Source organism: Puntigrus tetrazona, chromosome 15, assembly GCF_018831695.1.
Source record: "Puntigrus tetrazona isolate hp1 chromosome 15, ASM1883169v1, whole genome shotgun sequence".
Classification (NCBI taxonomy): domain Eukaryota; kingdom Metazoa; phylum Chordata; class Actinopteri; order Cypriniformes; family Cyprinidae; genus Puntigrus; species Puntigrus tetrazona.
The window spans coordinates 14,324,092-14,341,970 of record NC_056713.1 but is presented as its reverse complement, the minus strand read 5'-3'; the positions used below and the strand labels follow the sequence as shown (position 1 = coordinate 14,341,970).

Below are 17,879 nucleotides of genomic sequence, written 5' to 3'. Positions count from 1 at the left end.
CACGCGATATCCCTGCCGGAGGCCTTGAAACGGAGGAAGTAGCTAAGCAGAATATGGCGTTGTCCGTGTTTTCATTGTATCTCTCTCTTCACGTCTGCTCATTATGAGAGCAACATCTCACTCAAGTGAAGGACACATGTAAATACACGGGTCATGGGACAGAAGTTTCCTTTTTATTTTCTATCAGTGCAAAGCAGTGCCTGCTGTTGCCAGACTGCTGTGTGTTTGCTTGCATGAGTGGGTGCAAATGTTTATAGCACCTCTGCATGTTCACGGAGGTTAGCGTTCACCTACTGCGCTTTAGTGTGCGCGTATGGGTATGCGTGTGGGAGGTCTTCCCCGAAGGTTTACAAGCACGTGGGTTGCATGTTTTGTGGGGATGTTTCTGTAGTATCATAATTTGTGTTTTTATGTTTGTGTTTTCGCTGTAAATACTGAAAATGAGCAGTTGTTTCTTTCCTTGTAAGGAAATATATATTGGCAGTACATCCAGTACAACAGATATCACAGGAATGGGATTAAGTCATGTTTGTGCCTCTGACGGCCGTAGGCTCTGTAAACACCAGAAAAATGTTTGGCCTCTGTATTTCAGCCAATCAGAACGTTCGCTCAGGGCTTCGTGTCTGTCCAAACAATGGAAGACGGGTAAGAAATTATACATTTCACCTCTAAAAATCACTCTTAGATGCAACCTAATGCAGTTTAGTCATAATGATTTAGTCATGTAATGTATGTATATACAGATTTCATTGTAATCAATCACGCTAAATTATTTAAGCATATCTTAATTAGTATTCATAAGCCTTGTATTTTTTATTTGGTGAAATCACAAACAAAACAAATGTTAAAAAGTTACATTATGATGGTTTAGAACACGAACATGTTTTACATTTGATTTTAAATGAATTAAATGAATCTAGCCCTCTGTTTATATCTATCTACATTTCTATATCTACATCTATGCAAAATAGATGCAGAAATATATAAATTATATTTGTCCTAAGTGTATAAGTAAATCAGCCGCACTGAAACAACATATATAACACGTTTTTAGATAGTGTTTCTGTTTTCTTCTTTCACAAGTTATATATATGACAATAATCTGTGTCTTGAATGGAAGTGTAATTTCTCTCACTAGACTGACAATCTAGCAAACATTATGCAGTGTTGCTTCTCGGTTATATTTAGAAATGTAGATATTTTTGCAGAAAAAAAACATGTCAAAATATACTAATTTAAGGCTTATTAAGATGTCATTTTTCTCCAGGGAGGTTAATAAATCTGTATGAATTCAGTTCATTTGGATGCTACCACCTAGGTGCATTTTAGGTGACAAAAGGCAGCAGCTGTAGTCGTGGACACCATGTGCAGAGGTCTGGACCCATTTGTCAAGTCAAGACCACCAGAGACATGTTCCTCCACTGTCCCGTCCATGTCTCTGCATCAGGGGTCCATAAAGACATCCAGCTAATGACAGCAGACTTCAGGATGCAGGAACAGCCCTCACTGGAGCCAGAGAGAGCCTGTTAGTCATGGATAATGAATGATATTACTCTTTCAGGGTTGGGGCTTTTGTCTCATTACTTCTGAAGGCATAAGGGACTCCAGTAGTATTGACACTACCATAAAGACTTTAGGCCTGATGGGCCATACTGTCCATCTGCTATTATCCCAATCCTGAGAGGCATCAAGGTTGGGATTAATGGGCAGTTCTTCAGTTAGATTGATGTGTCTGTATGGTGCTGATTAATGCATCAATCGCATCTCTCCTCTCCCTTTTTATTCTGTTTCAGCCCATTTATCATTTTGAATTGCAATGTGTTTACTTGGCGATTGTCTTGTGTTTCTTGCTTGAGACATGCTGGCAATCATTTATGAAGATAACACAGAGTTTCTGACACACCTTCAGGCACGTTCAGATAATAATTAGCTATCCACAGTGACAGATGTTTTCCGCCATCATGCGTTTTTGGACAGTTTGACATAAACTTTAGTGACGCTGAAGTGTGTGTAACTGCACAGTACACATGATTTTACTCAAAGGAAAAGATGACCTTTCTTAGGAGTGGTAGATGTCTGTGAGAAATCACTCTGGCACTTTCAAATCAAGGCACTCTGTTTTAAATAGTGGAGGGAACAATTGGTGAAAGAAACATGTTCTGGTTGTGATATTACAAAACGTGAAGGCTTAGCTAATAAATATTAATTAGGTTATACTCAAGTATTGTACCAAGATCGTTATGGTTTTCATAAACAATAATTTATTAAATGTATTCAACAGGAGAACAGGTAGTAATGTATTTTCAAATTTCCCGTCAAAATTTTTTTTTTTTTAATTTTATATAATTGTAGTATTTTAATGTTAGTCATGTAAATAGATACATCTCAAAATATCAGTTAATTAGATTCAAATGATAAAATGGTAAAATGATATGCTTTGTGATTTCACAAGAAGAAGAACAAAAAATACAAATGGAATACAAAAAAGAGGGTTTATCTCATGAATATTAATTAGGTTATGCTTAAATAATTTACTATGATCCTTTAATGTTTGGATAAACAAATAACCTAGAAATGTAGAAACTCTATCCATACAACTTTCCTCTATAGCACAAAGGATATTTTGAATTATTTAAATGTTCTTGTTGTAAGAGATGATCACTGAAAGGTTCGTTTTGGGAACCCAGATTATTTTTTCTATGGCACTACTGTTAAAAAAAAAACATTTTGGGGTGCAAGTAATGCATTTATCAGGAGAACAGGTATGTTGGTAAATGTTTCCAAATCAATATGAATGTGAATGCATAATTTTATTTCGAATTTATATAATATAATAAAATATATATAGTAAGACAGTAATAATTAAGTATAAAGTTGATCATTTAGACCTCAGTTTGAGTCGTAATCCATTCTAATATAACTTTCTGACAAAGTTGTTTGGATTTTGTTTTCTGAAACAGTAAACAAACAAACAAATAGAGTAATATAAAGAAAAAGATTAGAGTGACAGTAAATTTGCTAGAAATAACATTGCCGTTGTCAGTTTTAGACACTGTATACAATTTCATGACAGCCGTAACCATCACTCAGCAAAACATTAAAAACAAGAAGTTCCAGCAGTGTCGCCTCTTTAACGGACACTAATGAAGTGACAATCGAAGATGCTTCTGCTGTATCAGATACATCCCGCTGTGAGCTTTTTCATAGATGTCTCCAACAAGTGTGCTGCACACATTCTGAAAAGTTAAGCTGAAACATTTATTTTTCCCTGTAGTGGCTGGTTGCGTTATAGGTCATAAACTCCGCCCTGTCCATCTAAATAAATAGGCTGTGGGCTCTAAAATATTAATTACACTTCCAAAAATGACTTTTTCCAAAGACGTTTTCTGTCAAGTTGATGTTTTAGCACAAGCAGACAGTGGCCATTTTTCTGAATTTTTAGTTTTTGGCTTTGGATGGAAATACAGACGCATCATTCCAGCGTTTCTAATAGTCTAGATGGTACCCACAGTGACGTCTACAGGATCGTTCTCAAGCAAAAGTTAACCCGCAAACCTATGCGTAACCTTAAAACAGGCTAATGAGCAAAGGCTAAAGGGAGATTTTCACAAACAAGGCTTTCTAAAGCTCACTGTCACAGTGTGACATTTCGAAACAATTTAAATTTTAATGCAATGGCACCTCTTGAAGTCTATGAAAGCCTGTTTATGTTTTAGGCCGCTGTATGGAACCCAATAAAAACTGCCAAAAACAGCCATTAATGGATATCGAATGAGGGTGAGTCGCATATGACGGAGTAGGTAAAAGCATTTGTTTACGTTAAACGCTCGCACCTGTCCAAGTGACGGCTTCTCAGAGCAGCAGCGGTCTGCGGTGTCTGCTTTGTGCTTCTGGCATGTTCTGCAGAAGTAGGGGTCTGTGGATGGACTCGTACCAGCGCAGCCGCACACACGCAGCTAATGCACCTGCTCCAGCACAGCTGCGTCTGCGTAGAGCCAGCGGCCTTGCCAATCAGCAAGATAATTGCAGCAGAGTTGTGAGACTTCATGTGTGGACCAAGGCCTTCTGCTGCGTTTTTGTCTTGGTTGTTATTGTATTTGCTGTTTATTTGTGCTGTTATTTAGAAGAGTGATAAGGGACGTGGGGAATTTTAGTGGTTGTGTGAGCTTATTAGCATAACAATATTAGCAGGGTTTGGACAATATCTTTGAAAACCGTAAGCATTTTAAATGTAAATCGCTTGTAATTCACTTGAAGGAATATGGTAAACCAGTCCCCGTTTGCCATCTGCGTTGTTAGTTCATCTGCAATACATAGGAAGCTTCCTATCTCGTGTCAAATTTGGAAGATGTTTTGAGATGTCTTCAATGTAGAATGTGAGTAAAACTGGCATCTTAAAGGGTTGGTTAACCAAAAAAATGAAAATTCTGCCATTAGTTACTCACCCTTGTGTCGTTCCACACCTGTAAGACCTTTGTTCATATTCGATAACACAAATTAATATATTTTTGATGGAATCTGACAGCTCTATGACCCTCCATAGACAGTAAGGATTGTGGTAAAAGATCTCTCAGATTCCATTAAAAATATGTAATTTGAGTTCTGAAGATGAACAAAGGTCTTACAGGTGTGGAACAACATGAGGGTGAATAATTTTTGGGTGAACCAACCCTTTAAATTTATCTATGAGATGTTTCACAGCAGATGCTTTCCAGATGAAGCGCTCTTAAACAGACATCCTGCAGATATACAGTACATGTGCTGTTTTGGAGGTTAGTCTTGTCAGGATGACTTTAGCCCATTTGATTAACCGATCAATCGGCTTCAACTATAAAACCAGCTACTATTGGAAACTGGTTGTATCACAGCAACTTTATTCATAATAAAAATATATATAATATTTATAATAAAAATATTTTTCCTTGATCCAACACTATTTCCCGTGGCCACCAGCACTGTGCTAACTGTAAACATGTTGAAAACTAAAGAAAAAGAGACTTTGTTCTGTGAAGGCATTGTCATGTCTTGATTCCATTTACGTGTAAAAGCTTAAACAGCCCCTTTCTATGACCCTAACCTATTGTGAATAATGTATAGTATAGTTTCAGAGTAAGGTAGTTCTTCTTTTACTAAAGCATTGTACACTTCTTTTGAACGCCAAAGGCAGAGAGCAATAGAAGGGAAGCTTAAATAATGAAACTGTTACAGAGAAAAATGTGACCTGGAAAGGACTGAAGGATAGAAAACACTGCTTTTCTTCTCTGGAGGAAGAAAATGTGCACAATGCATTGAAGTACAGGATGAGTATAAAGCCTGCTTAATGTTATGTGCTTACAGTTGACATGGCAGCCATCTTGAAAGCTATTTTACACACACGTACAAATATTAGGCTGGTAACCTGCATGATTTTGACCACACTGACAGTAAATATAACCTTAACTGCCCTTCTGTCTTTCCTTAATCAGCCTCTGCATACTGTAATCAGAACTTCCCCTCCACTTCTCTCCACTGATTTTTCCAGCAGTTTGTCTTTAAATCTCAACTGATGGAAGATCCTCCAGTGAATCTCATCATTTCTTTGTGCAGTGAGCTTTTAAAGAAGGCTCTCAAAGACTTGAATTAAGCAAAGTAAAATGCAAATATAATCAAAGTGATTGAAATCAAGTTCCAGCTCCCTTGGTAACGTGAGGTCTTGATGTTTAGCCCAAAGATTGGCACAAAGGCATCCGTGAATACGACCTTCCGATTGGCCGACTGAGGTTGGTTGCTGGGCTTCTCAGAAAAAATCCTGATCTATCATGGGAGAGAGCAGCTGTGACAAAGAAAACCAGTTCCCTCCGTTAATATCCTGAAATAAGCTAATGCCTATCTTTGCAGCTGCAGCCTATACCTCATTTTCATTTCTCTCTCCATTAAATTTACATTTTACATATATTCTCCTTGTATCCTCTAAAAATATGTTAATTCACTACAAAATATTCATCTCTGTAGCATCTCTCTTTTGTTGCAATGTTTTTCTTTTATTGCATTACAACATTCGTTTTTTTTCTTGCTCTGGTGAGAAGGTTTTGGGAGTATGTGTTTTAAATGAAGAGACACAGATGGGGGATGAAACAGGGTTTATTGTGGCCTAAAAGCACAACATTCATAGGGGAATATGGAAGTGTAAATGAGCTGCTTGGCACAAAGCGTTCACTTGCTCTTCTGTTGTTTATACTAGATGAATTACTGACATGGCTGTGCTACAAGAGACAAGGGCAAATCTGCTAAACCAACGGCTCTCCCAGAGGTTGTCTTGACACTAAAAGCTTCAATCACACTTCCTGAAATAGAACATAAAGACTTCAGAGTCATGAAAGTAAATAAAAAGCTTCACTACTGGACAAATCAATTACAGCTACAATCTAGGTCATCTCTTTTTATAGTATTTAAAATTGAGTCTTAGTGTTCAACACATGCAGTCCGATCATAAAAATTAAATTCAACTAAATTGTTTTTGTATAAAATAATATATACCATTTTAAATCATTTATAATATATTTATTGTTATAATTATTATTACTAAATTAAATTATTAATATATATATATATATATATATATATATATATATATATATATATATATATATATATATATATATATATATATATATATTTTTTTTTTTTTTTTTTTTTTTTTTTTAAAGAAAATAACCATTGGTTTCTCTATGTAATGCTAGTGTGTTATGTGTGGTTGTCAGGGTGAGCTGAAAAAAAAGTAATAAATTGTCCCTTTCTGTGTGGTTGCTTGCTGGCCCATGACAAAAAGCCAGTCCACACGTTTCTATGATTTTTTGGTCACCAGATATGGATGGCAATTAAGGTGGGCTGCAGGCAGCACTGGGAGGTTTGCATTCCCATAGCACTGTGTGCTTTGAATGTCTCACACTGTTCTAGCAACTACAGCGGTCTCACTCAAGCTGAGTGGCCTCCTGTGTTAATAAGCTGATTTCATGTCTGTATATCAATTTCAATCTACTCCAAATCCAGGGAAAGAAACTTTATGCATGTACACATTTTATTTTAATGGCTTTTGCTCTGAGAATAATGCTGTTTAGGATGAAAAGGTAAGAGATGTGAATTTTCATCACAGAAGCTGATATGTGTCTTTTATTAAAAGCTAATAGGTGTTTGAGAGTGCACAACGATACAGAGATATAAAGAGAATGGGATGCAAGATATTAGATATGCAGAACAATGAAATCGAATCTGAACGGGCAACCTGAAAACCAGTCAAGGTCCAATTGTAAAAATACATTTCTGGAGTCTATATATATATGGTGGAATCCAACAGGTCTGTTTGCTGTTGACATAAAGCAATGTGTGTTTTTAGGAGTCAAAATAAAAATTGACTCATCAGTTGTATTTCGAGTCAATAGTAAATCAGACCGTATTTTTTTGTTGTTGTTGAATTGTATGCAGAAATATCACATGTGGCCTTCACACTGTTGTTGAGAGGCTAATTCAGAAGCAGACCTTGACATTGTGCACACTTATTCAGGCCAGGGTTGTGCATTCAGAATTTAATTAAAAATGTCTTTTATATTAGCAAAAGTACCAAACAGGATGCAGAGATGAATACAAATTAAAATCTTGCCTAGAACATAGATTTGAGAAGGCACACATAACTGTGTGTGTAAAGGGCACAGAGGTTTCCAGGGGGGTTGGTTCTGAGTGACAATATTTGCCAAACTCAGTATGTGATTTGGGAGATTTATCTGTGGTTTATTTGCACAGGAAGCAGTTTAACATTTGATGACCTGCCCTAATGTCAAAACGGTAATGTATGAGACACACAAGCGTGCAGAGCCCTGTCAAGACAATCACGGAGTGGATGTTTGCAGCAGTACCTTTGTTGAAGTAAATATATTACTGTTTCTGTCTTTTATGTAGTAAAGTGTATCGAGCCCCTTGTAAAAACCTGTGATAACCTTGTATAGATGCCCAAAGGAAATTTTATTTCTCAAAGATTATTGTTTCATATCTCCAGAAGAGTTGGAATCTAACAGAGAACTTAGTCGCAGATGTTTCGGCAAAAATAATTTTGACACAACTGTTGACAGAGTAAAGAGCTATAAAAGAGAATGTCTTCATATTAAAATATGTGATTTTTTTATATCAGATTTTTATCTAAGGAACATTCAAACACAACTATAGCATTGTTTCAGGTTTTGCCTTTAGCTTGGCCTTGGACTTTTTTTTTTATCTTCTTGTGCCAGTTTGTAGTCATTTTGTAGTTTCTTCTCTGACTGGTTTGACTTTGACTATATCTCTACACTGTAAAAAAGAAATCTGTAGAAAATACCGGATGCCAGTAACTTAGTGTAGATTTAAATTTATGTTATTTACAGGCAGCAGTTTGTTTAAAGATAAATGAACATTAAACATTAAAAAGTCTTTTTAAAAATAAATAAAATAACAGCCTCATGCAAAGCATTTTTGGGAACCAATATCAGAAAAAAACTGAAAAAGGTTGGTGAGGATTTCTGGTTCCAAGAATGCATTGCATGAGGCTGTTTTCAATAGTTTTATTTTGCAAAGATAAATACTTGTTTATGTTTAACGTTCATTTATATTTGAACAAACTGTTATAAATAAATTTGATAAATAAATAAATACAGTAAACCTGCAACCTGCTGCATAATTACAGCCAGTCTTTATACGGTGTAGGTGTCCTTGTTATCCCTTCTATATTTAAGACCTGGTTTCCCATGCTTCTTTGTGATATGTGTGTTTTGATTTCCTGTACCTGGCCTATTACCTGATATTCTGTTCTTTTCAGTTTATTATTAAAATAAATGCTTTTAGATCTTGTCTCTCATCACAGATATCTTGTTAAAATCTTTTCTAAACGTTTAGAGAAGGGTCCTTTATGACTTCAAGGTCTACATGTGTCCAAAACCATATCCAAAGAACTCCATTCCCCGATTTGCGGTACCTCTTACATAATTACGACAAAATTAATTGCTTTTAAAGCTATATATAAAGGTACAAAAAGCTGTCACTAGGGAGGTACCTTTTGTACCTAAAATGTACATAATAGTACCTGAAGATTGTACCTTTTATTATGTTTCAAATCTGTAAGTTATTCAATAAAATATCTGAGTTTTCTTGATTTTTAAAAATAATTATTCTTAATTTAATTGCTTTTATGTCATCTTTCACTCTCAGAAAAAAAGATATAGATATAAATTCTCTAGATTTTGATTATTTAAAAAAAAATCTCAATTTGATCTCTATTTAATCTAACTTATGTCTAGAATAAATTCTAGAAGAAAAAACAAAGACTTTACATGTATCTCACTTCTGCTTTTTCTTTCGTACAGCTATTTTCCTTCGTGTATAAGGTTAAACATAGATATGGCCATATTAGCTTTTAACTGGAGATAAACAGGCTCCTTCTGCCCCCAGGAGGACTGTGTGCCAGACACCCCACTGTAGAGTTATTGATAGAATATCTTGGAGGGAATGCTGATCTTTGAATTGGCTTCAATCATACAATGAAGATCCTGCAGGCAAGAGAAGGCCTTATAACACCGAGGTATTGTCTCTTATTTGGTGCTTTTTCTCGGCGCCTCAATCTCTCATTCAATCTGAGTTGAGTGTAAGATGTGAAAAGATGCCCAGCAATGACAGAGATTTCATCTATGGCCTCGATTCAAGATTATTATAGGGTTTGTCTCAACATAAAGAAAGTGACTATTATCCCATTCACATCTCCAGTTTCTATATTATGTCCCATTACTAGATCACAGAAGAAAGCGTTGATAGAAGTAGAGACCCAGGAGAGAAGCAGCCAGAGAGAAAAAGTAAAGGAGGGGAACAAGACGGAGCCTAAAAACGACTCAGCCAGAAACTATGATATGACCGTAATCTTGCAATTATAAGCTCCATGCTGAGAGTTTTATAATTAAACAAACCCATAAAGGAGACTTCAATCAGAGGCAAAGATTTTACCAAAATGGACTGGACTGCAGATACTGTTTCCATAATTTGCATTAAACACAGCGGGAACATAAAACCTGCATGATGTACCATAAGTAAATGAACAGATTCTGAAGGTTGCATTAAGAGCACAGTTAAGAGAAAGCATGGTTTATGCGTGTAGCTGTGTGTGAGTTTATCCTTGCATATACATTGATTTATGCAGTGTACCGTATATCTTTGCATGGCTGCTTCAATTTCGCGCGTGCTCTCTCTGGAATTTATGTGTTTCCCCGATGACTATCCAGTTCCTCAGCCAGCGCCATCCACATGTCATGTGTTAGTAGTGCAATGTGACAGATGCCAGCCAAGGCCTGCAGGGAGGACAACATCTCTGTCTCAGCACTCACTGGTCATGGCACTATGGGAATGAAAGAATCTCTCAGGTGGGTCTGTCAGTGGAGTATTAGAACGCTTGGGATGACTGTCAACACAGTCGCACTGTAATATCCTTTCAGAGCATCATGTAGTTTTTTCTGAAGGGCCACCAGTGATAATTCTGGCTTACTTACTGCCCTATAGGCCAGGTAACACATGACCAAAGAAACAACTTACCTGTGGTAGTTGGTTTAAAATTAAAATAAATATTTTCTGTCTTAACATATTTATAAATAAATATTTAAATGTTATTATTGTAATGGCGAAGCTGCATTTGTCCTCATTGTCACAAGAATCCTTTGCAATAAATGTTTGAGGAAAGAAAATAAGATTTTTAAGGACTATTTAATGAATACAAATTTCTAAAAACAGTGTTTATTTAAAAAACAGAATTATTTTGTACTGTATCGCTGTCATTTTTATCAGTTTACTATATACTAAATTTGAATTAAAATTACATATAAATGTGATCTTAATGTACATTACGCTAACTAAAAAAATTAATTCACTTTGAATTTACTTTTATTACTATTATTATCATTATTATTAAATAAATAAATAAATAAAAATGGAATTTCCTTTCATTTCTACTCTACTCATCTTCTCACATCAACGGACCTTACATTGACATTGACCTTTCCACCGCAATTAGCCACTTAATCAGAAATTAATTATTAATATTAACAAAACCAACAGGGCTTAGGGTTGTTTGTCTTTCTTACCTCATTATCATCCACTAATGACCAAGCCAGCATCTAATTTCCACTCCAAAGACAGAGGAAAGATATTTGTGCTGAGATTTCAGGTGTTGGTAAAGGGCATTTAGAGACGCCACATGCTACGCTGGAGACTTCCTCCCTTCTGGACACCACAGCAGCCAGGAAATGTGTATTTAATTATAGTTTGTGTATGAATTACGAGTTAATGAGAACATTGTTGCAAGATGAAATGTCAGCTACAAGCATCCGGATTGCAAACTCATTCCGTCTTAACTATTACAACGTACCGCCATCAGTCTAGTGCCAGTGAAAGTCAGCTTCATGGAGAAGAAAAACAAAACACTCGTAAAGTAAAAACCGTGCATTCTGGTCCGTACCAAATGCATCCTGTGCTCGGTTTGAACTGCTCGAAAAGGTGCACAAAGATGAGGACATAAGTAGAGAATGACTCTCATTAAAATACCACTTCCTGTGCTACTAATTACTTATAATTACAGAAAGCTGGAATGATAAGAATTTATCTCCCTTGGGACGGGGTAGGATGACAGGCGATGGCGCTTGCTGGCCTCCACGTTCATCTTTTTGTCATTCAGTGAGTGTCCTTCAGGAAATGAGCTGTTCGGCATGCAGAGAGGTCTGAGGCATGTTTCATAACTGTGTGGTAATTGAAGTCCAGTGATGTGATCAGAGCCTGTGTATTACTACTTAAAACTACTGAATTGCACAGATCTTAAAACATGTCTTTTATTTAAAGGGATACTTCACCAAAAATGAAAAATCTGTCATCAATGACTCACTCTCACGTCATTCCAAACAAGTAAAATCTTTGTAACACAACTTATATTTTGATATTTTTATTATCGGTGAGCTTTTTCGATGGTGCATAGACAGCATTGCCAAGTTCAAAGCCCAGAAATGTAGCAAGGACGTTGTTATAATAGTTCATGTGACATCGGTGGTTCAAATGTAATTTTATGAAGCGAAAATACTTCTCTTATAACCACTGATGTCACATGGATTAGTATGATCCTGAATCATGTCTAGGCCTTGAATCTGGTAGTTGCCTTGCTGTCTTTCAAGAGGCAGAAAATGCTTGAATTTAATGAAAAATCTCTCAAAAGTCTTACAGGTTTGCAACAACATGACGGTGACTAAAATATTGTTGGGTTCCTATAAAGTTTGAGCAAAGCAAGTCTGATCCCCAGCAAAAAGCGTTTTATCTTTTTCTGAGAAAAGAATAATGTGTAATGTGAGTTAAAATTATTTTACGCTGTATTTTTATCTACGTATTTATATGCAAAAAAAGTAGTTCATTTCAATGTACTAAACAATCAGACTAGCAACAATACAAAACCGCCACAATATTAAAGCAATACATTAAAGTCTACTGAGGTTATTTTCAATACATTTGATAATTGTCAGAGGCCAACAGTTATGTTTGTTTAAAATGTGAAAGCAAGTCCACATGCAGGGTTATATTAGAGGCATGAACACAGCGCCTGTTTCAGTAGCCTGTATCCAATAAGTGGATGATGGTCAATATTATCAAATATCAGACTGTCAGAAGATCATGTAATAGAGTCAACATTGGCCACCCACTTTTCCAGCAGCCTAAGTTCTGTCAATATTTTTCCCATTTCTCAAGTTTTAATAAAATCTTACTTATAAGTTATGTGACGAGTAAATCACAACATTAATAAAGCCAAAAAAGGTGCAAAAAAGCAAAAAAAATTCAATACAAGATGACAATCAAATTTATCTAAATCAAAGTTATTTGCAATGTCTCATAGGAGCAGGTAGGCGTTAAAGTGTGCTTGTCACAATTCTCTCATCGGTCAAGATTTCACTGCATAATCATGGGCAATGTTGTTGTTTTTTGTTTTTTTTTACCAAGAATTCAGCTGTTAGACATGATTATTTAAAAATAATTTTAAATTATGCAGCTTCAGTGAAAGCATATAACATCAATTAGCAACCATGTAGCTCACAGTAGGTCTGCTTTGAAATGTTTAGAAGTTATTGGTAAATATTAGTTCCCCTATGGAGAAAATAAATATGGCTAATTGTGGTAAACATTTAAAGTGTCCCTATTATGGGTAATGAAAGGTTCATATTTTGGTTTTGGGAGTCCCCCAATAACAGGTTGACATGCATGCAAAGTCAAACAATACTTTCATATACTTTCATACTTATAATATTGATTGATTTTTACTTATTGATTGATTGATACTTACTTTCTCATTGCCAAACACTTGGCTCAGAGATTCATTTTTCAAACCCCTCCTTTGTGTGACGCTTGTTAGATTGTTCTCATTTTCATTTGATCATGCCTGTAATGCGTGATAAAGCGGAGCTTGTGAGCACGGTGCTGCTTTGTGTACAGCGTTACCAGGGAAACAGCTATTTTACGGCTCTAAAAGCAGCACCTAGGGGCAAAGAATGAATTTGCATTTTCATTCAGACCAACACTCGTTTCAATGATTCAGTCAATTCCTTTTTTGAAAGAGACAATAACTGTACACACGGTGCACTTTCAGATTTAAAGCAGGATGTTTTCACCGTGTTACACACTGCATGAAAGGTCATTTTCAAAAAAAGGGGCACTTTAAGTGTTAAATGTGAAGTGTGTGACTTTTTTTAAATGTTAAAATATTTATTCCTAGCCCAGTTTATTGCAAAGTGACAGTTATAAGCAAGTTGGTTAACAGGCTTAACCAACAGTGTGCAAGTTTTTCAGAAACCTGTTCGAAAATGTTGCTGCTGGAAATTACGCTATCAGGTTTTTACAAATAATAAGGGGTATCCTGTAGCCCAAATAACAGTACTGAGCAGGTGCAGGCTGGAAAGGTTGTCTCTAGTTACTCTATATTTCAGTCTGAGGGTGTTTGCTGTGATGAGTGAAGGCCTCAGAAATGGGGAATATGAGCAGCTGTGCAGGAGAGTGGTGTCAGGCCACAGGTGTTGCCTCTTTTGCTTACCAACTGCCGCTCTCTTTTCCCATCCATCTGCCCATAACAGCGCTGTATAGGATCACGTCTGAATACCTAGTTTCTCCACTCACAGCTGTGTAATCATAGCTAATCCACAAAAGAGTTATTTCTCTCATTTCGTTGCAGGGGTTTTGCAGGGAAATGTTTCTGGTTGGATTGCAGGTGTGGGGGTTGTGCCTGATTTTTTGAGCCGAAATGAACTGGATCCACTCAAACACGGAATATATTTGTCACGGATGTAGATTACCGACCTGACAGCGTTTCAAGGCTGAATTTTAAAACGAGGCCATTCTCTATACTGATAACTCAGCACAACAAACCAATTATGGTCTGAAGCACTGCTTTCAGATAAGCATCTGAAAACTGAATATACCATGTCGCGTCATATATACATGTTTCAATTTAAACGCCTGTCAGAAATTGTGAAGTGCAAGCAGAAGATAGAGACAGAGAAATAGGAGGCCGTCTAAGAGATGGGCAGGATAAGTGTGGCTGCCCTTTTTTTCTAAAACAGCCAAGACCAAAACATGCCTGTGTGTGTTTAAGTGAGTTTGGGAGGAAATTGAGGAAGAAATTTCAGGAAATTGGACCTCTTACTAGGAGAAAAGCACAGCCCTGCTGACACTGGCACCAAGCACACTGCCACAAAACCAGACAGACCAGAAGTTTCTGGAAAATGCCATACTAGTGCATAGCATCTGATAAATTCTATATCTCACTCTTCTATATTTATGTTTCATAGACACAACAGAAAGCTGCAGAATTTTTGTAATTTCTGATGCACTCTGAAGTGAAAGGCCAATTAATACCCAACAGAGCAAAGAAACCTCATTAGCCTAAAAGCAACTCATCTGACTTTTAAAAACAAATTTTCTTCGTAATTATAAAAACCCAAACCAAATGAATTAAAAAAAAAAAAATACACACACACACACACACACACAAACAGGTATTCCATTACGGCCTTTGTGGTGTTACTGACAGCTGTTGGCAAATCTAGATCATTTTGTTGATGTCATTTATTGGGAAGACTGAGGCTGATGTATAACTGTAAGTTTAACTAATTAGAAATAAGTTTGTTGCGTAAAATATATAAAGTGTGTGTGTGTGTGCACGCTACTGTTCAAAAGTTGGACGATTTTTTTAAACAAAGAAAACAGTTCCTATTTTTCAGATATTAAATATTTGCAATGCTCATTTATTCAGGAAGAATTTATCCTGATTTTTCTTTTCAGTTATTTTTTTATACATTCATTTTTGTATTGCGCTCCCAATTTTTGAGTGTATAATGTAAAAAAAAAAAAAAAATGTTTTCATCACTGATAATAAGATGTTTTCAGTTTTCAAGCAGCAATTAGCACATTACAAGAATTGATTAAAAATCATATAAAGGATCAATAATATTTCCCAATATTAATGTTTCGTTGTACTTTTGATCAATTACATGCAGTTTTGGTAAGAATATGCATTTTTATGGACCCCTGACTTTAGAATTCTATATATAATACTCAGAAAACTTTTCATCTGTGGTTACAACTCTACTATTACATAAAAAGGAAATACAGTGTATCCCAAAATATGCCGGATCAAATATCTCCAAAAAGATACTGCAAAACCACACTGTAGCAGTGAACTTCAAAATCAGATCCAAATCAGTTCAAAACCAACCCACTGTTCTTATATCTGCACCACAGGCTCCTTACAGGCATTCATAAGGGGTCTTTAGTGTGCTGTGAGAGGCTTGATAGGTGTGTTTTGTTCCTACGCCAAGTCTATTGAAATAACAATTGTCTCTGCATTAAGCTTTGGGCCTCCTCCGAGGAAATTCGGTTTTCCAGACTGACTCACTATATGGTTATGCAGTCAGCAACCCGAGAGCTTCAGCGTCTGTGATAGTGGCATGCAAAAGGTCTAGAGACCATTAAATGTGCAGTAAATGGGGCAGTAGGATCCTATTTATGATCTGTTTAACTGTGTATGATTTGATCTAGTGCTATGGCTGTCAATTCTGATCCCACATTTTAGATGTCTCCCTTATCTGACACACCCTGTTGAGGTCCTGGAGCCTCTAGTAATGAGCTGATGGTGTGTTAAATAAGGCTCAACTGGTATCCAGGACCAGGACTGACAACCACCGATCTAGCAAAAACAAACTGACAAAAACAATCTTCAGGTCATTCAAGTGTCTCCCACCGACATCTTTAGCACTAACCAGTTAATCTATCGACTTACCATTCACTCCTTACACTTCACCATTTCATCATAAACATTGTCCATAAATAAATGTGACAGACTGTCTGAGCCAAACCTGTTTAAGCCACCAAGAGAAATATATTGGAGCCAGGCAGACAGCACAATGCTTTCTGATGAAAAACCGGCCATAAACTGCAGTGCGGCACCCACCACTAGCATCTTAAGAAAATATTTCATGATATGATGATGAATATTTCAAACACATCTGCTTTACGCTGAGCTTACCCGGGGGCAGACACACATGATTCTGGGAAATAATCATGGATGAGAGCTGTAGCAACTTAACAGCCTGCTACATAAACTTTCAAAACCTACTGCTACAAGCATTTTTATGTATATAAAACCTCTGTCATTTTTGCTTATATATATATATATATATATATATATATATATATATATATATATATATATATATATATATATATATGTTAAGAATTATGTTATATATCACTTTATAATTGTTGCTATAACTACAACAAGCATCCTTATATATAATAAAAAAACTGTTTTCAACAATGAATAAAAATACATTTCTTTTTAAGCATTTATCATTTAGAATTATAAATAAACCTACCATGCTGTGATTCCACACAAGATTACATTTTTCCCAATTTTTAAAAATTCTATTATTAATTATGAATATTACTCACATCAAAATTCAACTTATGTCTATTTCAAAGCAGCAGGAATAAAAGTTGTAAATTGCACTTACCCCGTTTAAACATGTTGGATATGGTTAATTCTCTGTCTGTCCACTCAGGTTCATTTATTCTTGTATTCCAGACTTCACACTGTCAGTAAGATGCCAGGCGATCTATCAAACGTTGTCTGATTTAATCAGAATACATAAATGTATGTACTCCTAGCACGGATGAGACTTCTCGCTGAATTTCAATTTGGCTAATTTATTTCAGTGCTGATGTCCATTTCATCCTGTGCGGTCCCGAGCACAAATTTCACTAGATGCAACTGAGAGCAGTCAAAAGGAGACGAACACATTCTGCAGTATTAATTGTTATCCTGTGAATAGATTAAGCGGGGGCACCTGGTGGTGTAGTTCAGGTCTCAGCGACCGCCGAGGAGCAAGCGGTATTGTGGTATGTTATCCCGAAAAGCTCTAAAAGCTCTTATTGCCAGATACTGACGCGTCTGAGAGTCGGTTATCCCTCTGAAGCACAGACTGTTGGGGAAAATCAGCAGATGGTCCTCAATCCGAGCCGCGGCAACTCCGGTGTCGGTCTCTCGCGCACTCTTCACAGAGACTCTACGCCGAACTATGGGGAGGTGTCCCGCTGCCTCCATACAAAATCTCCAACAATCCACCTTCTTGAAAGCATTTCGACCAGATTTTGCGGGTCTCGGGACACAGACAAATCACATGTGTGAGCGTTACACCTTCACATATCGTGCGCGGTGAGTGAGTGGCGGAATGGACAGATGATGCGCTCCAGCTGAGAGATGCGCGTGCCTGTGATGCCTCTGAGCTGATGGGGCTCTCAATCCACTTATGGACTGT

The 17,879-nt window shown here is 36.5% G+C and overlaps 1 protein-coding gene across 1 annotated transcript in view; it reads right to left on the bottom strand.

The window, feature by feature from the left end:
• The window catches only part of rtn4rl1b (reticulon 4 receptor-like 1b), a 131,962-nt gene extending 114,624 nt beyond the window's left edge, over positions 1–17,338 (bottom strand). The window contains exon 1 of the mRNA XM_043258182.1: positions 17,076–17,338. Coding sequence (XP_043114117.1) covers positions 17,076–17,088 — 13 coding nt within the window. The 5' untranslated portion in view covers positions 17,089–17,338. The remainder of the gene's footprint in view (positions 1–17,075) is intronic.
• Between the last annotated feature and the right edge of the window lie 541 nt (positions 17,339–17,879).